This window comes from Parasteatoda tepidariorum, chromosome 5 (genome assembly GCF_043381705.1).
Source record: "Parasteatoda tepidariorum isolate YZ-2023 chromosome 5, CAS_Ptep_4.0, whole genome shotgun sequence".
Lineage (NCBI taxonomy): Eukaryota > Metazoa > Arthropoda > Arachnida > Araneae > Theridiidae > Parasteatoda > Parasteatoda tepidariorum.
The window spans coordinates 30,330,149-30,358,035 of NC_092208.1; the positions used below are offsets into that span (position 1 = coordinate 30,330,149).

Consider the following 27,887-nt stretch of genomic DNA (forward strand, 5'->3'; position numbering starts at 1 on the left):
TTCACGTTAAAATCAGTTTATAAATATATACGGCTAATGTTAAGATGGTGAATTTACGAATTTTTAATAATTCTTTACTTCGAGGAATTAATTTGAAACTTGTTTCATATTAAACATGGACGTCATATTTTATGAAAACTCTCATATACGGCTGGAAATATTTCTAGAAGATTTCGGAAAAAAATCTTATTTAGTCTCAACTGCACCAAAAGCAAAACATATATTGATAAAATATGGGGAAACTCTTTGAAAATGCTTTATAATTTTTAGCATCACGTCATTCTATTGAAATTTGTTTCAAATTAAAATCTGACTGTCACGCTTTCCGAAAAAACCCATATATGCTTATAAATATTTATAGAACTTTTTTTAGGGAAGAAAATCTATTTACTTCAAAAAGCGATACATATAAGGAGGATAGTTTGCAAGCTTTTTATAATTTTTTTTTGCATTAATATTTTCTTACATACATATTTTCATAGAACATACATATTACATAGAAAATATCTTACAGACATATCTTCTAATAACATTTAGATTGTTTGGAAATGTTTACAGAAATCGTTTTGTGAAAGTCTTTTTTATTCCAATCATCGTAGAATGGAGAAAAAAAAATCTAGAACTAACATTTTTCGAATTTTTTAAAATTTTGTGCGCATTGGATTTATTTCAAACTGGTTTCATATTGAAATGGATATTTATAATTTATGTAAAAAATATTCAATTTTTAAAATAAAGTTCAAAACCTTTCATAGGATCATGAAGTACTATTATAGGATCATGAAGTAGGATCAAGAAACAAAATGAGCATAAACCTGAATTTCAGTGTCCACCACCTTTTAAAATTACGTTCATTCTGAGATAATTTAATTTTAGAATGCTGCTGATTTAATAAATTAGAAGATTTAAACTCAGGATAAAAAAGCTCAATGTTAAATTTTACAAATACTCTAAAAGCTACATTGATAACTACATACATATTTTATTTATACAGGAACTACATTTTAATGAAAAATTAACTACATTTGTTTATTAACTTGCGAGAGGGTTTCAAAATATTTGTATATTTTTTCAGTAAGCAATATTTTAAATTAAATATTCAACATAGTTCGAAACTTAATAAAAACTTCTGTAATTTTTGATATTTCCTTTTCGTTACTCTAATTTTCATTTTAAAATATCAAGAGCTTTTCAGGCATCACTGACTTTGAGTGATATGATAGACATTTAATGAATTAATCAAGTAACTTTATTAATTAATTAATTATATTATTTTCAATTCATAAACAGTTTTCATTGCATTTCGGTAAGTTCCCTGTTTCAGAAATTTTTAACTGTTTCCCTTCAATTTCCGTAAATTATCTACACCTGCAACTTTCTTAATTACTTATTTATTTTATTATTCGCAAGGGACTTGAGAAAATATTAAAAAAAGTCATTAAAAACTTGAGAAAACAGAAAGAGAAACCAGAGTTTTTAATTATTTTAAACAACTGTTTAATTTTAAAAAAAAACAGCCACAGTGATTTTAATAAAGCATATTTTGATATTTTAATGATTTTGTTCGTGCAATTTTGATTTCAAAAGCGGCTGAATTTATAATCCAGTGATTTTATTAGTCGCGATCTCAGTACTATTATATTTAATAAGTTTTCAGTTCTTCTTTTTTTTACTTTCTTTGCATTAACCCAATTATTTTGATTGCCTCACAGTAACTCAAATCTTCTTTATATCATTGGTGTAATGCTATTTTTAGACGCATTAAAAATACCTCTTTTGAAAAACTCTAGTTTTGATTTGTTTGAAGAATGGACTTGTTCCCAAATTCTGAAATTGACAGAAGTTCTTTTCCGTTCTCGTCTGCGGAAAAAAAATCATTCGGAGGACTAGTTAAAAAAAGTGCAGGTTTTGGAATAATACTATAACAACCTAGCGATTCATGGTGTTGCCTAACCTCTACCAGTTGTAACTGGTGAATTGATTAATTACGTCGGTATGAACGTAGTTGGAATAATTTTTATTGAAATTATGTATAATTTAAAACCAATTTTTTTAATTAAATAAATAAAGATACTTATGTTGTTTCCTGTAGAAGGAGCACAAACAAATATTTATAGCAATTTTGTAAACATGTTTTGTTGCAATTTCGTTAGAATTTATTGCAAAGTATGTTTTCATGATCTCAGTTGTTTTCAAAATTAGTGAAATAAAAACTGTTTACATAACGCGAAATATGTGCTAAACTAACAATAGCTTAACGATGCGGCAAATAAAAACATTGTAAAAGCGCAGATTTAATTTCCAGCATTATTAGTATAAGTAGAGTCATTTTATTCATTAACATTTAATTTACGCAAAATATGTCGTGGATATCTTAAATAACCATAATGTCGAAATGTATAATTTACTTTATCAATTTTCTTTCAACTACAAATCTTACCGTAAAAAATTTAGTGTTGGCAATAAATATTATGAAAAGCAGCTCGATTTATGTATGTCTATATATTATATATGTCTGTGTGTGTGTATGTTAAAAGGTTTATATCGGCAATATGACAGATTATTATCATCAAGGTTGTTAGAAACTTCTTTAAAAAAAACCGATTCGGGTTTTTTCAGGGAATGGGTTTTTCCAATTTCGACTGATTTTTTCTTCATTTCTTTTAGTTTTCGTAGTTTAGGAGTAAGTCTTGCTGCATAAATAAATACCATAAATTTCATTCCTCTTTTAAGTACGAAACTTACCATAAAAATTTAGTGTTGCCACGAAAATTATGAAAAGCAGCTCGATTTATATATATATATATATATATATATATATATATATATATATATATATATATATATATATATATATATATATATATATATATATATATATATATATATATATATATATATATATATATATNTATATATATATAGACTTCATCGAGAAATCGACAGTGTACAACTTTTTTCAACATTCCATTTTTTACAAGAGTTCAATATAAATGTGAAACAAACACTCTTGTGAAGAAAAAGGAGTAAAAATTTGCAGAAAAAAAAATTATAATGACGTCTAGCCCGCAGGGTAAAGTACTCGAAACAACTGATAATAGGTAACCATTTTTAAAAATTATGCTAGTTTAAGCGAATTAAAATATAAAAATTCCTTTTAAACACCGACATCCATCCTGAGTACTTCTTACCGTACAATCCATTTTTACCAGAACATGTTATGGAACAAAATATCTAATATGCCGTAAATTTTACATTTATTATTGTAATTATTTTAATATCACTGAATCACTCTAATTGCATAAATATCACTGCAAAAATTACAATATAATATTTTACGGTAAAAATGAATTTTGCGGATGATTCTCCGAGAGTGCCGGTTCATACAGTATTTTTATTTAGAATTCTTTATAGTGTACGTAATTGTACTCTCGTTATTAAAAGTCAAATTCTACAAACATAAACTATTTCACTTTAACATTCATAAAATCTTTGAATAATCATTATCTGAATTTCCTTTTATTTTATTTTATAACCGTCGGTGAACAGTCGGCCTAATTTTGAATTTACTTCTACCAACGCTGTAGCCTTGTAATTTTGAATCTAATCCAAAAAACAAGAGAACTCCAGGATCACGTATTGAGAGAAAGTTTGCCTTTTTTGGAGAACTTTTGATTGGAACTAACTTTCATTTCGAGACGAAAACCACTAAAACATGGAGACGAAAACCGCTAAAACATCCCAGGGTTAGTTAGGCAGCAAAGGGACTCTAACCCATGATCTCTACCACTGGGATATTTTACATCAGCACTGCAGTCGGGGCAAGCAGGGGGCAGAATTCCTGTCGACCAGCCGTTGCTAGGATTCGAACCCGTGGACGGCGAACGCTCTATCCCTAAGCTAACGCTAGCTATGGTAAAAGTATTATATATTGCAAGAAAACGCCGTTTGAAGAACATAGCAAGAAATAAAAAACGAAACGAAGTTACACTTAAGAAATTGTTTTTTTTTTTTTGCAACTAATTATTGCGCGCATGCTCAAAAAAAAAACGCTAATTATTTATGTAATCCCTAATATAAACTGATAAAAAATGAAATGTCAGCACATCTTGATAACATAAAGAGAATGTATGGTTAGAAGGAATTTATCATTACAATATAAATCTTTAAGAACACATAGATTTTATTACCTTTTTTATATATTACGACGTAATATGAAAACAGAAATATATTTGTTTTTAAGTAAATATAATCCCAAAATCCAAACAGAACCGCTACTCTTCTACTTTAACACAAATTCAATCCACTTTTATATCAATTACTTAAGCAGTTGTACAAACAATTTAGACATCATGAAACTTGATTCGAATTTTTATCCGAAGGCGTCTGCAGCAATGAAATCTTTCACGCATTATTTCTAATTATATACTTTAAGCATATAATTTAGTATTACAAGCATTTATTAAGTCATTTTATGGATATATATCATGGATAAATTAAGAAGTAAAAAATTAAACACAAGTTCATAAGATCTATTTATCAAAAACATTGGATACCATTATAGTGAAAATCCATGGATATGAGTGGGCATTTAGAAATTGTTACAGGTTCGTATACTTTAACTTACGTAGAAAATTAATTAAGCTTTTTTTAATTTATAAGTGATGTCTTTTGAAAATTATCAATTTTTATTCATAATAAATAATATAGTCTACTATTGTAAAATTTTTATGTTATATATTTGCACTTTAATTGGTTCCAGAAGTAAATAAGAAGTTATTACAATAAGTATTTAGATATTTTTTGGGTACAAATGCTGAATGTTACATACTTCTAATAATTTCCATACTTACACATTAAGAATAAAAAACAGTGAAAACTACTAGAATATGGTAAAATTTACCTTGTTAAAATCTCTATGAGAACACCTAAAAGCTCCGTAATTTTTACCGATGGGCGTCAGTGATGATTTCGGTAAAATTAACAATAAAATATGGTTAGATAAATATGTAACAAATTCGTAGATTTGGTAAATTCAAAAAAGTTTGGTAATTTTATCACGATACCTTGGAGTATAGCATAAAAACTAATCATTCGGTTAAATTTATTTTTCAGTTTTATATTTTTTCTAAATGTGTAGCATTTTATCTTACATTATAGATAAAAACTATAATTCTGAAAAGCAGAATTTCCGGTAAACTGTTACTATAGGAATGGTAAAAATTACAAAATGAATGATTTAAATATCGTATATTTTGATTTTATAAACCTGTTTTTTTTCTTCTTCTTTTTTACAAAAAATGTCATTACTATACGGCACGAAAATTTTATCAGAAATTTTTATGTATATATATACAAATAAATACGTCATAAATATGTACATTATGGATATTTATATTTTGAGCTGATCCAAACATTTCTGATATCATTTGCATGCTATAGATAAAACTAATATTAATAATTAGGTTAAATTAAAATTGAACTACACATACAATAAGTTTAAAATAATGTTTGCTTTCAGTACGAAAAAAAACTTTTTAATATTTAAGATAAAAGATTTTTTTTAAATCATAAATAAAGATCATTATTTTGTACTGTAACCACGTATAAATAGAGGCTCTGAGTATTTTAAAATCCTAATGAGTTCTACGATAGATTAAAATATAGGTAAAGAAAATATGTGTAGATAAAATTTTTATTTGATATAAATATCAAATAAAATACTAAACCAATGAAATAAGTAATATTTAACGAAGCTTAAATATTCCACGGTTGAGATAATTGAAAATTTTCAGTCCATGAAATGTTTCAATTAGTTTAATTCTTCTTCTTTACAAATAGTCAAAGCCATATTTTGATTAATAAACTCGTGTTTTCACAAGCATTGTTAGAAAAAATTTAAGGCTTTGTATATGATGAGTTTCACATTTTTTTTGATATTTAAGTTCTGGTACACCGAAGTATACAGGATGAAATTTGAAGGAAATATTTAAGTACAGCTAGGTGTAAATTTCGCTTTGCAACTTGCTCTTTTCTTTTCGAGATCCGACATATAATGCGAGTAAATATTAAATCGTAACACAAGAGTTTGCGACACCTATTTTGCTGAATGAATATTCGATTATGATTATGATTTATTCATTAACATTTTAAATACAAGTTTTTCTGTTGTTACTGGTTAACCCTTCCTGCTCAACACTAGTTTGGCAGAAAAAGCCCTAGAGGTTGTCCTGAGTACAAGGGAGATACGTCGAGGGGGATGTAGATCGGATCGAACAGCAGTATCACGATTCATCAGTGTCCATTTAAAAAGCTTAACTGTCGAATTTGGGTTAAACAAAGTTTTCCTAGCACGTAGCAAGTACAAATTGAAACTTGCTTTCCCCTTGAATGTCTGGAATTTTCCTTGGAAGACAATCTCTTGAGACCAATTATGGTATATAATTTTGCCAGAGAGTTTGGATTCGTGGATTCGATATAGCTTTGGCTATATTGTAAAGGATTGGAAACAACAAGAATATAAGTTTATCAAAAAAGTACAATTAATTTTTATATTGTCTTTAAACTCAGAGCGGTTTTTTCTTGTGGAACATTAAACTTTTATATTTCAGCTTGGCTTCACCCTTAATTCCGTAAATCATTAATAATAAAAAAATGATTCATTTACAAATAAGTTGATAGGTAGCTACTTCATTTACGTCGCACTAGAGCTGCACAATAGGCTATTGGTGACGGTCTGAGAAACATCCCTGGGGATGATCTGAAGACATGCCATCACAATTTTGATCCTCTGCAGAGGGGATGGCTCCCCTGTTTTGGTAGCCCGACAAGCTGCGAGCGAAGTCGAGCACTTAACGGCAGAACAGCTTTACGAAGGCCTATACCGCTCACCCTCGGTCCCTACGCAGGCTGATCAAAGTGGTCACCCACCCGCACACTGACCGCAGCCAGTGATGCTTGACTTCGGTGATCTGCTGGGAACCGTGTCTTCACGATCAGTTTGTTCACTGCAGGACATTTACGAATAAGAGAATATAATTTTGAGCATCGTTGAAGAGTTGTGACAGGTTAGATCGGAATTATAGAGTAAGATCAGAATAAAAAAACTACGATCTTTCTCTTCAATTTCCAGCACCACTGTTCTTTAAGTCATACGTTCGCTTCTCGTTTCCCCATTCCAAGAGATTTTCGTTCCCCACAGAAACCATCTCCTTAACTCAGAATTTTCTATCTTATTTCTATCTTAAATTTTCTTTCTTATTTCACAAAATAATTTTAATACTTCTACTGCGTGTTATGCTGAATAGTCTCCCCGAACTCTTATACTTATGGTGGTTTGTGTGATTTAGTGACTACCGGAACAGATTTTAAATTACTTTTAAAATTCCATACGTAAAGAACTTAGACAATATCGCCGACATCTCTTGAAAGTAGTTAAAATTGAACTAAAATCCTTACGCGCGTGTACAAAGTCACGTACAACTAGACGGTGAAACAAATTGGTTATTATGTTGTTTGAAACTAATTATGGTGTTAGGATTGGAGTAAAGGTTTACTAATTAGAATATTTAAGATGGTTGTGCAAAGCATTCGGTGCGGCTACCATTAAAGTTTATATGTTATATAAGTTTATTTTGAAAGCTGATCTAGCTGGTCGCCAAAACGACTAGTATTTTCATAAAATGGTTTATATTAATTCAACTTAATGCTTATTATGGTGTTACACATTTTCATGACGGGTTCGGAGAAGCGATATTAAGACTTAATATTACCTTTCGCATCAGTCTTACTAAGCCAAAATGCACGTTACACAAGTATTATAGTTTCTCATTACTAAAGAAATGAATTAAAAAACAGGTTATTTTTACTTCTACTCCCATTAATAAACCATATAAATTATGAGTTTGGATTAGAATCCTGAGTTTATAAGTGTGAATAATTTATTGACTCTATAAAAAGTGTTTTTTAAGACATTAAAAGTGTTTTTTTTCTAACAAAACGTGATTTTAATACGTGATACTAATAATTTATTTTTGTAGAGGCGGCCCCAGTGTCTAGCGCTCCAGAAGAAGACAGGCGACGATCTTCTAATTTTTCAACTCACATGTCAAGAACTCTAGATGGGGAACGACGACGATCCTCTGATTTTTCAACTATTATGTCTAGAGATCCAGATGGTGACAGAAGATGCTCTGAATTTTCAATTAGAACTTCAGATGGGGACAGAAGACCATCTGATTTTTCAACTCGCATGTCAAGAAGAAAGAGCATAGATTCATCAGCTATTTTGGATACGAACTTGCGACGATGCTTAACAACTCTCGACATCACCTTATTAGCCGTGGGACAAATGATAGGAATGGGTGTTTACGTCATCATAGCTACAGTTGCCAAAAATATTGCAGGCCCTGCCATCATTATTTCATTTCTATTTAGTGGTGTGGCATCATTTCTAAGCGCTCTTTGTTATGCTGAACTTGGTGTTAGATATCCAAAATCTGGTTCCGCGTACTCTTATACGTATTTGGCGCTTGGCGAACTATGGGCTTTTATTGTCGGCTGGAACATGGCACTCGAATATGTCATTGGTGCCGCTGCAACAGCTAGAGCTTGCAGTGCTTACATAGATTCCTTAACGGATGGTTATATTAAAGCTTCAACCATTAATATAACAGAATCTATAAATGAGGCATTTTCGATTGAATACTTAGACTTTTTTGCTGTAGGTCTATTATTACTGGTCGTGATATTTCTTTCGTTTGGTGTTAGAATAACTTCCTATGTAAATAACATATTTTCAGTCATAAGTCTTGCTGTTATTATTGTCATTCTCGGAGTAGGTGCATATTATTCAGACATTAGTAACTGGACCGGACCAACTACAGAGGGATTTATGCCGTATGGATGGTACGGAGTTCTGGGAGCATCTGCTTCCTGTTTTTATGCTTTTGTGGGATTCGACTGCATAGCATCAGCTGGGGAAGAAACCAACTCACCCCAAAAAGCAATACCTAGAGCTACAATGATATCAATGGCTATAGCGACTGTTAGTTATGTGGGTGTCTCCATAGTGTTAACTCTAATGGTTAATTACAAAGATTTATCTGGTGATTCCGGACTCCCAGATGCTTTTGGCATGCGTGGAATTTATTGGGCAAAGTATTTGGTTGTTACAGGCGCAATTTGTGGTATGGCAACAGCAATAGTTAGCATAATATTTGCTATGACACGTGTCGTTTATGGCATGGCTGAAGATGGTTTATTGCTAACATTTTGTTCTAAAATTAGCCCCAGAACAAAGACACCTCTTCCTGCCATGTACATATTTGTCTCTCTATCTGGAATTTTGACATTGATTTTAAATATCAATTCTTTGATCGAAATAATGTCGATTGGTGCTCTTATTGCTTACCTTGTTGTGAGTATATCAGTCATTGTCTTGAGATATAAGCCACCTATGATTTTAAAAACTGCTACGCGGGAATTAGACACAATTACTGAAGATAAAAGAATGTCTTTCACAGAAGAGACAGATCCTGCGGGTAGATTGAAGGAAATATATCGCGTTATGTATATTTTTAGGTTTTTCCCACCGCGCATGGCGCAAAAAGCGATAATTGCATTCGTAATATTTACTTTCTGCCTTTGTGGCTTCACAAGAGGATGTCTAAAGTGGATTTTTGGTGGTCAAGTATGGGCTCTTTTTGTTTTCGTTTGTTTACTTTTGTGCGTTATATTGTCTTTGCTTATCATCGTCATGCATCATCAGTCAAATACAGAACTCAGATACAAAGTAAGCATAATGTTTCTTTCTTTAATAAAATTTTTTGAGCATAGTTCCATTGTTACAAAACTAACTGTTTAAGTTTTGTTAAGTAAAATGTTTAAGTTGTTATCTTGTCATCTTTAGTGTGATACGAACACGAGTTTTTCATTTTAAAAAGTGGCATTCTTTTCGTTAGAATATTATCTACAGATTTATTATCTTCTTTTATTTGTTAGATTTAAAACAATTAATTCACGAAATTAAACATTAATGGTCGATATTACATTATAATCAAAGATTTATTACCAATTCACATAGCATTTCAAACGTTATAATAACTTGAAGTAACTACTTGGCTTGATCGTTAGCTCGTAATTAGACAAATTAATAAAATTGTGGCATAAATCAGGAAACCTTGATGGATAAGTGATGATTCAGGTTTGAATCCTAGTTAAGGTATTCGTATTCTGTATTAAGCACATCAAATATCTCCCAGCCAGGACCAAAGCACATAGCTTAATTATTAAAACTGCTAGGAATGCCACGTAACTTTGACTCATATCAGATGACATGAACGGCGCCTGATCTTGTACCTCTCTAGTCAAATTTCCACACCACAATTAAACGAGAGAACTATGAGTTAAATCGCATTTAGCGTGCATGTTAAATCTTACGTGGTTTAATCATCTGAGCTTAGTCGGTTTCAAGGATCGAACTCACTATCCCGAGTGCTTCATCATTGGAGTAGGAGATACCATTACCAACAGAAGCATCCAGAGTGCCAATTAAGCGTAGAATTACGAAACTATCCTCAGATGCAAACGTTTTTGCATTTGATCCCGATTTCTTGCGGGATAGCCATCGACAGTTTTCGTTCTATGGAACGAATGACAAAAAGTCTTCCTGGAAAGCAGTTTAACCGAATAGTTTATTCGGAATGTTTCTCAATTTTTTTAATTGGTTTCAAAATTATTGAAATTAGTAATTATTAAGTATGTTGTAATCCGCAGTTCATCTAATGAAGCGATGTAGCCCAGCTAATAAATTGCGTGACTCAAATAAGAGAGAAATTATTTCTTGTTCTCAGTTTAACATGAACGCCGACTTAAAATGTTTAATAGTTGCAAACGCATCTCGATTTAGAGTGGCACGTCTCTAAGGGGTCATGATACATGGTTTCATGTCATTGAAATCAACGGAGATATTATCATTTGGCAAGAACATGTCTTCAAATTTTATTAAATAGCTTAGAGCTACGTTTTTAACTTAGTTGTGTGCCCTTAAAAGCAAGATCATAACACATAACATTATGGTATACTTTTTGGGTATTTTTTTATCATTTTTCTTTTTACATGCTTTAAATTATGCCCCTATCTTTGAACTCAAAATTTTGATAAATAATTATGTTATGTTTTTACCGGATTTATAAAGTTTTGCTTTATTGAAAAAAGTAGAACCTTTTAAATAAAGTTAGTTTAATCTTGGTATAGTTTACTCTAACTATGAGTTGTTGCTAAGGAATTGTATGAATAAAAATTGTTTAAGCATTGTTTCTATCTTCAATTTATATGTGCTTAAGCATTTATGGTTTCGATTAAGGAAACAGTACAAACTTTATTGAATTAGTTGCTTCTCTTCCAAATTTTCGTAGTTGAGAAAATGATCAATGATTAATATTTTAAAATAATTTGATAAATGCTTTATTGTTCTTTTTACAGGTACCATTGTTTCCATTAGTACCTGCTTTAAGTATTATTCTAAATGCCATTTTGATAGTTAATTTGCAGTTAATTACATGGGTGAGGCTTCTGGTTTGGATGGTAGTTGGTGAGTAATTGCAAATAATTTTGATTCATTAGCTAAGAGCTCTAACTTGATTGATTGTTTTCATGCACATTTAAATAAGTGTTTCTATTTCATACGATAAAGGTAATCGCTAAACAGTAAACTAATCAATATTTTGGAATAATTTTTGTTCCATTATACCATCCTTGAAAGCTTTCGATTAGGCCTAGAGTTACCAAATTTTAGATCTTTAATAATTTAATTTAGTTTTAAAATAATTTTGATAAGGTTTTAAAAATACTTAAAATTTATTATTTTATTACTATATGTCATAAAGAGATAATTGTCTTAACGTTTCGTGTATTTTTATTGGAAAGAAAAATCTCGTCATAATTTTAATAAGCATAGAAATTCCGTAAATCTTAGTTTCTCATTATTAACAAAATTAATGAAACGTTTCAGCGGTATTCACCTGTAATCAATTCAGTTTATTCCATGTTCAACAGTATTTCAAATCCATATCATCATCAGATCTTAAGAAAATCTTTAACAGCCATTCTAAATATTATTCTCGGAAATTACTATGTTTTTGATTTTATTTTTTGTTCAAAATGAAGTCCTTAAAATCAAAAGCTATTTTATTAAAAAGCAAATCGCATGATAATACTTCTCTCTTTTGTGAGAAATATTTAATGAGTTTTTAAGTAACCAAAACTTAAATAAGATTTTAAAAACAATACAGTCAAGGAAGTTGTAACTTTAATGGGGCAAAGTAATTAAGATTAAATTTTATCCTAATCGAATCAGAAATTAAGCCTATGGAATCGAGTCAGTGTTAGTTTATGCAATGAAAAATATCTTTACATTTAATGAGTTTTAATTTTTATGCAAACATCTACTTATGGTCAAAATATAAAATTATTACGAAGCAATCAGCAGGACGTCGTAAGTAAAAGGTGCAGGATATAGCACCCTAGTTTCTATAAATATTGGCTATCAAAAATATAATGATAACATTAATAAATCATCGTAGATGGAAGAAATTTCTATAAACATTGAAAATTTGTACCACAAAGTTATTTAAGTTTTACATGCCGATATCAAGTTCTATTAGTCTTTATAATAGAGATATATGAATCACATTTTTTTGATAACGTATACTTCAAGACATTAAATAATGCAGTGTATTGTGGATGCATTAATTTTGTCACATACTGGTCAATAATTACTGTGTCTTTTAATTATAAAAAAATTAAATTAAAAAAAAACTACTCTTTTGAAAAATTTTAATATTTGGTGTTCGTAATAATGTTTATTAGCCTCTGAAAATTTTATTTTCGAAAATTTATTAATTCAAAAACCAATTCTAATTTAATAAGAAAAAGTGAACGTAATAATAACCCACAAAAATAGCTAAATTTTCTTTTAACTCTTTGCTTATTCTGTAAGTTCTCATAATGGCTAGCATAAATTTAGTGGGAGAAAAAGTAATAATTCAATCAAAGCGTCTTCACACCTAGAAGTTGAATTTAGCTTATTATGATTCGTTTAAATGAATTCAAATATTTAATTCAAGAAGTGAAGCTAATTTGAATTTATGAAACGATCTTATTTGTCTCAGCAACAGGATGTATGTATTTTTTTTCCCAATACACACTTGTTATTCAGGTATCAGTAGGGCAGATTTGTTGGCCATTTAGTTTAGAGACACCTTATAAGGAGGTCAAACGTTACTGTAAGGACAGATAGTACAGAGAATGAAAGAACATCCATGCCTTGTCCAGGATTCGATCCCAGGACCTGTGATGGGAGGTCAGCTCCTTGACCACTACATAGGCCAATCGAGTATGCAGAAAATAAACACTGATTTATTTTAGCGATTATGTTTTAAGGATTTTTATACGCCATCTTAAATTGCAAGAACTTTATTACAATAAAATTAAAGTATATAATAACGTTGAACACGGTAGATAGCAACAAATAATTTTTCGAATGTTCCTTCAGGTGAACAATAAAAATAGAAATATTGGAATTGAGATTCATACACAAAACACCGGAAGAGATTAAGTGTATGTCACTTCCGTGCGTACCTGTGGTTCATAAACTAGTTCCGTCATGTACGACAAGTCCTCTCATGCTCTTTCTAAACGATGCCAATCAATTCAGTGCCAAAATGTGCAATTATTTTTAAAAATTAACTTTTTTTCTTCCTAATCAACGATGAGTACGAAACTAACATGGAAAATCTGTTTCGCACAGCCCATAAAAAGAAATTAAAAAGAAAACTGCCTAGAAAGATTTTTTGCAATATTTCAGCTACTTTTCAACATTAAAAAAATTGAAACTTTTGTCCTACCACGCTATATGTTCTGTTCATAGGATATGTTATCGAATATCAGAATTCTGCCGAGCTGCAAGTCACTGGGAGCAAGATCGGAAGGTGGATAGTAAAATTCCTTCTGTAGCAGATTTTTTTCGTCATGAAACAAGACAGTTATCCTATACCGTCTCCATCTTCTTTTGCTCCTGAACAAATCTGTCCATACATCACTTTTCCGCGGACAGCAGGAGTGACACGCTGGCTCCATCCCCTGGCAGCAGACTTGTATCTTAATGGACTACAAAAACTTATGAGAAGTATTACAGTTCCAGTGGCTTTTATGATGAGAAGTAGCTGAAATATTGCTGTATGTTTTGCAATAAATCTTTCCAGGAAATTATGGTTTCTTTCTCTAGGCCATCGGAAACTTAACTTCTAGATGGCCCTTATAATTCTTTCGGTAGTGGAATCTAAACATGTTATTCTTTCAGGTCTTGCACTTTATTTCACGTATGGCATGGAACACAGCAAACTAGATCAAGCGATGCAAACATTGAGATCTTGGGTACCAAATCAAGCGAATCTCCCAGGCCGGTCTAATTTTACCAAAAGAGCAAGAAATCAACCAAGACCTTCTCAAGAAGGTCTTTTCGATAATCCCTTACCAGAAACCATAATTAAAGAATAATTATTTATTGTAAAAGATCTTTATGCCATTTAAAAAATTTTAAATGCTTTTATGTATCTATATAATAAATATATGTACTACTTCAGTAACATTTTTTGAGTTTGTAGTGAACTGTATTTTAAACTATTATTAAGTATACTGTATATTTTTTGACGAGTCGTTATTTATGTTTATAAAATGAATGAAATGTGTGATTTAAACACGGAGAAAAAAAATTCTGTTAAAATTTCCGCAATGTATGACACATTTCTGGTTAAAAAATACATAATTCTGGTTTAAAAAATTATATGAATGGTATTCTAACTATTCATTTGGTAGTTTTTTCGTTAATGTATTAAGGGTTTACCGACAATTCTGTTTTTCAAAATTATAGCTCTTACTAACACATATTTAGTAAAAAATACAGAACTGGAGAGTAAATTTAACCAAATAAATGCTTTTTACATGATACGGAGTCATGATAAAATTATCGAATTTTATTACAATTACCAAATTTTAACTCGCATTTAAAACTATACTTTATTGTTAATTTTACTAAAATAATTATCAAAGAGTAACGGTAAAAATTACAAGCATTTTGGTATTCCCATGGAGCAAGAACCATATTATTAATTTACCATATTATAGTAGTTATGACTATACTTTTTTTAAGTGTATCAGTGTAATTGAAGTTTGGTGAGTAATCAGAGCAAAATCTATCAGGAAAAAAAACATATCGGAAATTACTTCTTTTAGTGCTTACGAAAGATTATTTTTTAAAATTGAATTTTTTCTGAATTTTAAATATTTTTTCTCAATAAGAGGGGTTGTTGTGTTTTACCTCACCTTTGACAAAAAAACAAATTGCGATCATATGGGGGCGTAACATTTTAACAATCCCTGTACTTGGAAAACAGATAAATCTGAATGTACATGAAGTTATTTAAGTGTATTACTAACTAAATAATAAAATAATTAGCAAGATATTTATGAAAAAAAATTTGTAATACGAATAATACGATACTAATTAGAGCATCCTTTTTTCTTTTCCTTACCTGCTGGAAAGCAGGGGCGTCAGGATACGAGATCAAAATCATTGTGATCCCCAAAAAATTTTCCTTTTTCATCAATTTTGCACATTTTTTCTGAAATCGGTAATTGTAACAATTAGGGAAACACGAGAGGTTCGACACATTTTTTATAATAACACAAAGAAAAATTTTGCTTCATAAAGTTTCACAAAGAAAAAATTTTGAAGTTGACATAAATTAATAGCTTATAAATCGATACCTGTTTGCATTATTTTCTTTTACTATTATAAACTGCACTTTCTATCAATGATTTTTCAAGAGTGAACAAATTCGATGGCTTGGTTCAATGGAGGTTTGACTCATATGGGCTTCAAAAATTTATTAAAATTTTTAAAGCAAGAATTAATCATCTAAAGAAATGTTACATGCAATAATTGCATCAAAAAGTGTATTTATTTACTGGTGAAAAAATAACAAGTCTGAATTTAAATTGTTAAATGAATTTAGTTTATGTTAGTAAACTAAACTAGATAAAGACAATACTTTTATTTTTTTATTGGTTTCAGGTTTTTTTTTCTTAATAATTTGCAAAATCTTCGTTATTTTATTACTTTCTTTTAAGTTGTGCCTCTTTTTGATTTCACTTTAGGACAAAAAGGGATGATAAATAAATGTAAATAACGTTAAGTAAGGGATAGACATTTACAGGCAAATAGCGTGTTGATTTTTATTAATTTTTATACGGATGACAGCCAGAGATACTGTATTTTCTATGTTTAGTTATGATGATAGAATGTGGTTTTTATGATATCTATAGGCATATCATAACGTTTCAACAATTTTCATTGGTTGATTTTACACAATCAAGTTTGTTTGTCAAAAGCTTTTAATGTCTACTTAGCAATATTAAACATTTTAGTGAGGTGCTAACTATAAGCTATTTTAGAATTTATGAAAAAAATTCTTTAATGAAAAAAATTACATTGTTGTTTTTATTCCTCACTCAAAATCATAAAGTAATAGAAGTTTATTAAGAATTATTTATTTCACTAACACTTTACAATGATAAATGTATGCCTGAAGTAAAAACAGTTTCAGTGACTAAATTTTGCACATTTTTAAACAGTTTTAAAAGCTTTTGTATAATGTAACTGTTTTTTTCTAACGCAAAATAACAAAGTTATAGAAGTTTATTAAGAATTATTTATTTCACCAAGCTTTTACTGTACTGTAATAAATGTATTCATAAAGTAAAAATAGTTTCAGTGGTGGCTAAATTTTGCGCATTTTGAAATAACTTTAACAATTTATTTCTAAAGCAAAATAATAAAGTAATAGAAGATTATCAATAATTATTTATTTCAACAGCACTTAACTATACAGTAATAAATGTATGCTTTAAGTAAAACCAGTTTCAGTGTCTGAACTTTGTACATTTTTAAACAGTTTTAACCGCTTTTGCATAACTTAAGAAAATAATTCATGTTAAAATCACTTTTAAACAGTAAGTACAAAAATGGCTATTACTTGAAATATAATAACTATTGCTCTATTTCAATCAGAGAGGTAAATAAAACAGAAAATAATTCATGATCTAAGAACTAATTAACTTTCCTCAGTAGCAAAGTCGACACAATTTAAGAAATTAACGAAAATTCCTAAAACACAGAATTCATGGGGATGTATGTATGAATTTAACACTTACTTTTAAGAGAATTTAAATTACGTAGCTTCTAAAAATATAAATTTAAACCCTTTAAAATATTTCAATTTTTTTTAAAAATCTCTTTGAGGAATTTTCAATTTAATAGAACACTAACGATAAAAGAAATTCCTCAATGACAGAGGCCACTTGTTGCTACTAATCTCTTCTTCTGTCACCAGCTCCTTTTAAAGGTGATGCATTTCCGGAATCAGTATCTGTAGATTCTCCTACAAAAAAAGTTTGTCTTTTGTAATTAAAAAAAAGTAAATTATTAAAGTTTTACACGGGATATAGGATAATTTTTAAAACTATGCACGGGAAACTCAACCGCAGAATTTTTAATACAGTTTCATTAAAACACTTCAAGAAGACGAATAGGAATAAAATTAAAATTTAGGAAAAGGGGGATCAGAAAAAATTTCATTTTTTACATTAAAATCAAATAGATAAATACATTTTTAAATACTTTTTTAATTTTTAATTGATAATATAAAAACCTCGTTATCAACAACCAGTTGCTATCTAGTGTGCAAATTTTAATTGCCAGATCAATAAAAATCAATTTGTTTCTGAGCAAAATCTCTAGACATGCCATTTTGTACAACATCGAAATTTTTTTTTAATACAGGGTTATTCATAATTCCCTCCGGGGTTTCGAAGCGTTATAGTAAAAAAACGAAGACGAATATGGCAAAAAAGAACATATGAAATTATTCCGAAAGTATTCAAGTTTTAATTTAAGCAGTTGCCGGTAGATGGCAGTAACATGTACCACTGAAGCCAATTGTAGTAATGAAAAATGGCGTTTACAGGCGAAGGGAATTATGAATAACCCTGTATTTTGCCAGATAGAAAATGCTGTAGCAAAAAAAAAAAAAAAAAATGAAAATACGATTGTGCAATATCCGACGAGGGTGGTGGGCGAAGCACTAGTATAGTTCGTTCACCAGGAATTAGCACTTGGCTTCGAAGAGTTCATTTCAGCGCAGGAGTAAAAGGAGAAACGACTCCGCTCTTAAAATTGAGACAACCCTTAATGCGCGCCAAACGCAAACAGTGAATTCTTTTTCAATCACTTACTTCGCTTTATCATCTGCTATTATACCTTTCGTTACTCTAACTAATTAAATATATTGCAGCGAAATGTCTCAAAAAGGACAAACTATTCATTCAAAGGAGAGAAATATCAAATTTATGAAACATTTAATGTTAAAAAAAGGCACATAAAGATTGCGAAGTAAATAGTTTTGTCATACGATAGCCAAATAGCAAGCTTGTCCAAGATTGTTTACATCATTCTCCCAAAAATAGCGAAATAATATCGTCAGATGCCACTTGATGAAGGCGGAGCCAAGTGCCATCTCCTGGTGAACGAACTATACCTCTCAACCCAATGCCTGAATTATTTCGAATATGTGGTCTTCTTAATCAATACTAGTAAAAAAAATCAGAATTATCGGATTTAAATTTAGAAAAACCACCTTTATCATTAATGAACGTCAAATGCACTTGAATAAATATCGCAAATAATTTTAGTAGTATTGGTAGTGCTTCTGTTTTTGTGAAACTCATAAAACATACAATGCATGTGTACCTGTTCCAACTCTTATCAGGCCATTTCGCCATAAATTGCAAATAATAATAATAAATAATGAAATTTAAATATTTATGATTAAACAAGTCAATCTCTATTCTTAAAATGTTTTTGTTATTGTTTTGAAGTACACAATAACCGATAAATGGAAAACAATATCGAAATGCACATTAGAAAAGATCAATATTATTTCTTCCCCCTCAGTAATTACATTATTTCCATAATATGTCTCTACTTTGTGAAAACCATTACAGACAAAAAAATTTCAAACGTCTGAAAAATATTTTTGGCTCGTTAAATCTATAACTATCAAAAGATGGAGTATACCTGTTGGTGCTAAAATCGGAGTTTTGCAAAGACTATGAACATCTCCTATTATATCCACTGCATCATGCCGACGTCGTTCCTTTGAATTTTTTCGACTTCCGTGGTTATATAGATGTGAGATTTTCTCCATTTTCTTGCAAATATCTTTGGCTAAATTCTTCGTGTCGTTGCATACCTTTAAAGTTATATATAAAACAAAACATTCAGAAATATATAATTTTCGGTTGTAATATTTTTGCAAAATATTTTCGATAATATTCTTAACGTGGAGAAAATTGAAGAATATTCTCTTTGAAATTTTACATAATAATGACATGCCAAAATTATTTTATCCATGAATGACTAATTTTAAAAGAATAAAAAAATATTTATAATTGCTATGTAGGAAACAAAAATAAGACATAGAAAGTCATCTATGAATTTCTATTGTATTATCTTGATCCTTATGTGCAAATATACAGATAACAGTTTTATCACGTACAAAATAGACTAGCGATACTATTATTTGTGTTCAAATTAATCATATGAGAATGTTTCTGATGTAATCATAACCGCAGGACGAAAATTAACAAACTTTAAGAGTGGAATAGTAGACACATGGGACTTTCTCTTACGGAAATTGTAAAGAAATTCAATATTCTTAGATCTGCAGTGTCAAAAGTGTGCCATAAATACCAAATTTCAGGAATAACCTTCCACCATGTGCTACCTAGTGGCCAACCGCCTGCTCTTAGTCACTGAAATCACCGTCCTATGCCTAGAATTGCCAGTGTTAGCCAGGCCCGTTCCCAACTGATTCGAGAGGGGGGGTGTTGAAGTTTATTTTGCCGACTGTCATGTACGTGTANGTGTTAGCAGAGACAAGTAACATTTCTTGCAATAGCGCATCAATGCGAGATGTGAAATGGACGTGTCCGTTAGGACAGTGCTGTGGAATATGGTTATAATAGGATATGGCAACAGAGGACCGACTCAGATGCCTACTAACAGTACGACATCACCTCCAGCTCTTGTGACCACATGGGTAGGACTTAGACGATTGGAAAACTGTGATTTAGTCAGTTGAGTCACGATTTCAGCTAGTCAAACCTGATGGGAGAGTTTGAGTGCTTCGCAGTCTCTACGAAGCAATGGACACAAGTTGTCATCAAGGCACTGTACAATATGGTGGTGGCTCCATAACGGTGCGGGCGGTCTTTCACGGCAGGTCTTATGGCCTGATTGCACCAATCATTGATTGGAAATGGTCATGTTCAACTACTCAGAGAGCCCTTACAGCTACTCATGGACTTCATGTACCCAAACAATGATAAAAATTTTATGGGTGATAATGTGGCATGTCACCGGACCTTAATTTTTCGTGACTGGTTTGAAGAACATTCAAGACAGTTCAAGCAAATGAGTTGGCCACTAAGATTGCCAAACATAAATCCCGAGCAGCGATGTCTAAGGGGATAGAGCATTCACCTTCCAATGATGTGAACCGGCGTTCGATCCCGGCAATAGCTGGTCGATACTAATTGCGCATCCGGCTTGCACCGACCACAGTGCTGACGTGAAATATCCTGAGTGGTAGACGGATCATGGGTTAGAGTCCCCTTGCCATCAGGCTAACCACGGGAGCTTCTCGAGGTCTTCCTCTCCATATAACACAAATGCTTGTTAGTTCCATCAAAAAGTCCTCCACGAAGGCAAGTTTCTCCCAATACTTGATCCAGGAGATCCCTTGTCTTCTGGATTGGTTTCAAAATTACAAGGCTACGGAGTTGAACATTAGTAGTCGTAAACCCAAAAAAATGAGTCGGCTGTTCAACGGTGGTTATAAAAAAACATGAATCCCATCGAACATTTATGGGATATTATCGAGAGGTCTGCATCCGCAAGTTATCTATTCAGGCTGCATGGGAGAAAATTCCTGCTAAAGATTTCCAACTACTTGTTGAGTACATGCCAAGCCAAGTTGCTACACTTCTTACACTTAAATAAAGTCTGACACGATATTAAGAGGTATCCTATGACTTTTTTCACATCTTTGAATAAATCTGCGTATCTTTTTTCAGAAGCTGTTTATTTAATCAAAATATGATCCATTTGCTTCAATATACTTTTCGCAAGGAGATTTTAATGCATTGATACTTTGCATAAATTTGATCTTTTGCATCAATAAACTCTGTTATCGAGTTTCATTTCAGACTATTTAGTCCGAAAAAATTGTTCTAAATGTCTGAAAAGATGAAAGTTAATTGACGAAACATCCGGTGCAGAAGCTTATTCACTACCAACACTAGTTTAAGCGAGTTTAATTTATTAGAACAATTTCGTTGATGTATTTTGCTATCAGCAGGCTAATTAATATTGCTGAATTCTTTGTTAACTGATATTCTTTTTGAACTAACATGGCATGAGGCTTTTATCGTGCCATCTACGGCATAAATCGAAACAAATGTAAATTTTCCTGATATAAACTGAAAATTTTGAAGAAAGATTAATTTTTGATATATATAAAGAAAAAAGGGGAACATCTAAAGACTTCTCAGTGGTAGAGAATTTTAGTGAACAACTTAAAAATTAGTGACTATTTTAAGAAAGACCTAGTGGGAGCCCTGAACTTACCTTTAGCACATGAGTACCCACATTTGAAGACAGAGAACTGCTGCTTTTGCCAACTTCAGGGCTACTTCGAGGACTTTTAGAAGAATATTTCTTTCGAAACCGAAACATTCCATTCGGGGTACTCGTTTGGCGAGCTGTCACAAAAGAAAACTCTGACGAGCTCGGTACTTTGGACATCAATTTTTGGCAAGTGGGTGAAAATTTAAAACTCTTTAGCCTGATTTGGAAGAAACTTAAGTAGTGACGCCATGTAAAACCATTCCCTTGATTACTTTGGGCTAGATTGAAACAACGGTAAAAGCGAGCTATATCATCACAGCTATTAGTTCTGCGCACAGGTGGTTCATTATATGGCAAGTATCTGACTTCTTCTTTTAGTCCATCTGGAAAACTAGCTATTGAAAGTCTGTCATAATTATAATCATAATCAGCATTTCTATACATTTCTTTATACTCCTAGAAGGATCTATATATCATCACCTAAAAACAAAAAGCGTTAATTAAATGGTTAAAAACGGGATTGATTAAAAATTGTTAAAACTTTCCATAAATTTCTACTCATTATCTCACACATGCTGAATTCAAAATTTTACATGTACAGAGGAATATTTGTTTTCAAACTCAGATTCATTTCGATAAGACGATTAACAAAATGTTTTTTCCCCAATGTCCCCCCATATACATTGACATTAGTCTTCCGGTTATCAGAAAGGTAAAGGTGTTGTCTACACTTTTAGGAGGCATCATATCAAGTGTGCCTACATAACCCCCATGGTAAGAAGGACAAACAGTACAAAGAAGAAGGAAAAAACATTCAAACCTCTGATCGGGATTCAAACGATGGACATTAGGTCAATTCCTTGACCACCATCTAGGCCTGTCGGATTAAAAAACATTACAAGTGCTTCTCAACAAAATATTCTTAGCAAATTTTTTTCTTCTTGTTCTTCGTTTTTGTAAAAAATATCGACTTTTAAGGGGGCAAAATGAAGATACCTAGAAGGTTCATGGGGGTCAATGAGCGGAGCCTCCTTGTCTATACTTACGAATAAATAAATAAATAAAAAAACTGTGATAAGTTTATGTTTAATTAACAAGGTTTCTGTGTTATCAGACTTTTGCAGTATACAATACTATTTCTTGCACAGTTTGGATTAGATACATCATAAGAAATTGGGCACTTATTACTAATCACATGGTTGTGTCTAATCACGGGATTGTGCATGGCGTGTTAATGTCACAACTTTGAGGCTCGAGTTTATTATCACGCTGAATCAATTTTCGGCTGGGATTTAATTGGATACCAGCTGCGTGTGCGTCGAATCTAACTGATTGATTCACACTTTACGTCACTTACAAGTATCCAATTGCCAGGTGGAAAAAATAGAAAGGTGATTATTAGAAATGTTTTCAAGTTTCAGCAGACAATAATAATGGTTTTTGATTTTTATTCATCTCTCTTTTATAATGATTTTGCAGAATTTACTGATGTTTCTTATTTATCTTTTTTAATATGTAACATCAAATATGCAGTCTTTTTTAATATAGAAGAGAGATGAATAAAAATCAAAAACAATCACAATGGTTTTTGATTTTTATTCATCTCTCTTTTGTAATGATTTTACAGATGTTTCCTGATTTATCTTTTTTAATATGTAACATCAAATATGCACTCTTTTTTATTCATTTTTGACATGGATTCTAATAATATATTAAAGATGGTGATTACGGAGCACTCAATATGTATAAATAATTGCAGCTAATAAAAATCATTCAAAGATAGCATTTTTTTAAATGAAAATGAATTTAGTTTATTATGGTTAATTAAAGCTAAAATTAAAATATTTATTTAGAATTTGCGTAATATCTTTATTTAGCTTAGCAAAGGGTTAACTGAAATATAGTACACGAGACCCTGAACGCCAGACTTACGTCATAGTAAGAGCAATTAATTAATAAGAGTTTCGAGTCGCGGTAACTTTGGCAGGTAACAGGTGGCAAAGATGCAGAAAATGTAATCTTACTTACGCTTACGCTATTTTATAAAAACTGTATTTCATATAGGTTGCATAAGCAACTAATTGAAGATGTTTCCCATTTAGCCAGACAGTTTGTATCCCTGAAACCATCTGCGGGCACTCTTGAAGGTTAATTAAATTAGATTGTACTAGCACCATTTTATAAAATCTGTATTTTAGATACGTTAATAATTCATACTTATTATTTGAACTGGTCGGACAGTATCAAAGCTCCTTGCCCACTACCGGTCTATTTTAATGTTTCCACTCTTCCAGTTGAGCACACTTAAATTTTACTAAATTGTACTTTCACTATTTATAAAATCTGAGTTTTACGCATGTTATTTGGGAAATTATTCCCCAGTAGCCAGACAGTTTTGAATTTCTAACATCTTTCCAGATATCGTTGAAAGTCAGCTGTATGTAGAGAGCTGTATGCTGAACAACTAAGCGAGTATAGGTAAGATGGTTAGGTTTACTACGGTCTTTTGTTGGGAAATCAGTGGCATCTATCATCTACGTTAAACCTGCCGACCGATGTATTTATAGTGCCCGCATTGTTATAGTATATGCTTATGCTCTTGGCAAAATGCGTCAAGATAGGTTCGTGGCTTTAAAGTATTACTAAGGTAACGACCGCTCGTTTACATCATTTACTAATAAATTTGCCAGAAAGCGTTCTTTATCATTGAATTTGGCAAGTTTCTTAAATTAAAAATAAACCAAGTTGACTAAACAAAAAAATAGCCTACGATAAAGTTTTAAACCGAAAGGAAAAAATTTTCTCTCAAGAATTTACAGAGTGTGTACTCTGTGTATAAAATCTTTGCCAATATCTGAACCACCCAACATTGTCTGAACCGCTCAAATATTATGGGAGAGCACTTTTAGACTTCCCCTCTTCTTATCAGCAACAAATTCCAAACCCCCTCCATTGCTTAAGGACGTGGCACCAGCCTCCCCCTTTAACTTCAACAATTACTGTATCCTGTTTTAGAATATAAATTCAAATAAAAAAATATTAACTTCACATTAAACTAAGTTTACGTTTTAATTCATTTAATAATCTTTGAAATTGAATAACAATTAGAAATCTTTCTTTCTTTTTCTCTAAAACTTTTAATCTTTTAAGACCATTTTTACCAATTTTTCTTTCTTTCCTCAAATGTAATTTATATCCCACATTTAAGATTTTACCACTAGTAATTTTTTTAAACTTTTGTTTTGATATTTAAGAAAATTTCAAATCACAAAAATCCTCTCCTCTCTTAGGTGCTTACGTAATATTTGAGCTGCCCCCATTGAATTTTAAGTTGGAAACATATGTATCTAATTTAAAAACTAAAAAATAACTTTCTCAGAAAAAAAATACAAAAATCTAAAAAGTAAAAATTGTTGTCAACCTCAATAAATAGAAACTAACATGCAATCAAAAAAACTGTCTTCAGATAAAAGTTCTTGGTTAATAGATCCCTCAAAGGAATCGCTTTTTGTAGATCTCTTACTTAAAAATTGATGGTATGCTGGTTTACGTTTTGAATTTCAGCCCTACTCTCAAAGAAATTGACGCTGTTTAAGGTTGGCGTCCGTCTATGGAATTTGCATAAAGTTTGCATTATAATGTTAAGCTAATTTCTAACTGTGTTTCAGAGTTATGTAGATAATGAAGATATCATTAAAATGTAGCTCAAAAATCGAGCGTTCCCCCAATATCAATATCTGAAAAATTGGATACCTGCAACGTCATACCTGGGTCAGCCAATCGAAAACGACAACCGAAACCCATGCGTGATGGCACTTGCTGGTATCCAATTAAATATGACCTGAAAATTGATTTGGCGTGATAAACTCAAGCCTTAAAGCTGCAACGTTAACCCGCCATGCACAACCACGTGATTTGACACAACCACGTGATTAACTACAAATACCTACTTAAGTGACCCAGTTTCAAATCCTAGCGATTTTTGGTAAAATAAAATTCTGTTTCAAGTTCGTACTGGCCACAATACTGACACAAAGCTGTGGAAAGAAATCTCCTTCCGTGATAGATTTCGTGGTTTCCCTCAAAGTTGGTTCCAGATAAAAGTCCTCAAAAAAGGCTAGTTAGTCCCAATGCTTAATTCAGTAGTTTCCCTTTGGGTTGGGTTTAAAATTATTTACAATGCTATGGAGTTAAATATGGATAGTCATAAACCCAAAAATGGGTCAGCTGTTCAAAGCCACTAACAGAAAATCATTAACATGATAGGAAATCCAAAGCAGCGCAAATTTTTACGTTCGCAGAGTTTTAATTAAATATAGAAAACTATTGGGTTTGAATAAATTTGTTGAATTAGAGAGTGCTAATCTAAGTTAAAATAAAAAGTTAAATTGAGTCTCTTAATTAAGCCTATGTGTTGGCAACAAATTTAACGCTAAGTTTTTTAGAGGAATTTGGCAAAAACGCAAGGTTAATTGGCGGATGTTTCTGAACAACCATGGAAAAAAAGCTCCCTTTGTCACCAAATTAAAAAATCATACTAAATGGATTAAAATAAGTTTAAAATTAAAAAAAAAGAGTTATACATTAAAGATTAAATCCCCATTCTGCAACATACAATCTTAACTATTTTCCGATTCAGAGCTTAGTTGGCTTGGCTAAATTTATGCTTCCGAAACATACTAAAATTTTACAATTGTTTTCGAAACTTTTAATGATTTTTCCCCTAAACGAACAGTTAGTATTTTTTTTTATTCATAAATTGTTTTTCTAATACGTTGTATACACTTTATAATGTTATTTTTAGTATTGTCGATGTTTAATTCTTGTTTGAAAATTATAGGCCGATTTCGACTTCATCATAGAACGTTATGCAGAGGATATTTCCCACAATTTCTGAATTATGCCACTGGCTGCAAAACTACTGTCTCGGCCATACATCGGCGGGTGAATTGTAGAACCTAAGCAAATGATCAAAAACTTTTCTCCTCGACATTTCATTTGTTTTTCCAATTGTGTCCCTTGTGGTTTCTTTCCGTCTCAATAGTTATTAATACAGCAAAAAAAAATTTTTCCCTTTTTCTTATATTTTGTACTGAATAAAAATAGCACATTTATAAGTTTAGTTTTAAATTCTTTTGTATATTATATACAAATTCGAATAGTATATTAAATAGTGAATTCCGTATCATTATCATTTTATTTTATTATCACAGTTCAAAAGCATCTTATATTTTTATTGAAATTCCAACTTTTAGTTGAATACATTTTTTCACTTAGTATATCATGTATACATACTTTTATAAATAAAACTTGTATCTTATAAATTCCCTACTACATTTTGACAAATTTTTCATGTTATTACATAAAGGGATTATTATAACCATAAATATTTTTTTTAAGATTTATAAAATTACTTACCAAAATTACGATCAAAAACATAAATGAAAATATTTAGTAACTGTTGCCATAGCAACCTAAAAAGCAAAACCTTCCCAAACAATACTCATTTCTGTATAAATACACGTACAACGTGAATAGAGTAAAACGAGATAATTTTTACCTAATTCACGAATCGCTATAGTTCTCCATTTCTCATGCATTTTTTAAAATAAAAATATCAGATTTTGGTTATTACTTGAATATTTTCATCTCGAAAACATATTCAAATTGTATAACTTAATTATTTAAAAAATTCTACATATATATTTTTATATTCGAATAAGAACCTATTTCAAATAAATGGTTTTACTTACTTTTGTTCCACTGTTAGTAAATTCCATCATGTTCGGAATATGATTTCTGTCACCATAATAGAACTTAACGAAATCAATAATTCTATCCTCATGTAATTAATATCTTTCGGATAAAGAATTCGATTTGAAATTAATATTCCGGAAAAGAGAAATTTAAATATACCTCATATTCTTCTTACCGTTCCCTATTTATCACAGTTAAACTTCTAAATATAGAATTAGAAAACAGCTGTCATTGGAATATATTATAACATCAACCACTCAGCTTGAATTCTGTTCTGATTTTACTTAAACATTCGAATCATTTGTGGTCTTCTTCTTCTTCT

General features: G+C 30.9%; 2 protein-coding genes across 3 annotated transcripts; one reads left to right on the forward strand and one right to left on the reverse strand.

The window, feature by feature from the left end:
• The first annotated feature begins 4,279 nt into the window (after positions 1 to 4,279).
• Positions 4,280 to 14,650, forward strand: LOC107443934 (cationic amino acid transporter 4-like). Its single transcript, XM_016057959.4, has 4 exons — positions 4,280 to 4,607; positions 8,040 to 9,793; positions 11,485 to 11,593; positions 14,363 to 14,650. Exons 1-4 carry the CDS (start codon positions 4,574 to 4,576, stop codon positions 14,557 to 14,559), a joined length of 2,094 nt encoding a protein of 697 aa, XP_015913445.2. The 5' UTR covers positions 4,280 to 4,573; the 3' UTR covers positions 14,560 to 14,650.
• A 2,104-nt stretch (positions 14,651 to 16,754) lies between these two features.
• On the reverse strand, positions 16,755 to 27,885 carry LOC107443928 (uncharacterized). Of its 2 annotated transcripts, none has more exons than XM_016057951.3 (4): positions 27,562 to 27,885; positions 21,809 to 22,288; positions 19,196 to 19,370; positions 16,755 to 17,501 (listed from the first exon to the last, which is right to left on the reverse strand). In XM_016057951.3, the coding sequence occupies exons 2-4, from the start codon at positions 22,250 to 22,252 to the stop codon at positions 17,431 to 17,433; spliced, it is 690 nt and encodes a 229-aa protein (XP_015913437.1). In that variant the 5' UTR covers positions 22,253 to 22,288; positions 27,562 to 27,885; the 3' UTR covers positions 16,755 to 17,430. The 2 variants fall into 2 exon arrangements, with proteins under 2 accessions (XP_015913437.1, XP_071037329.1); XM_071181228.1 differs by lacking the exon at positions 27,562 to 27,885 and adding an exon at positions 27,227 to 27,306.
• Positions 27,886 to 27,887: the final 2 nt, after the last annotated feature.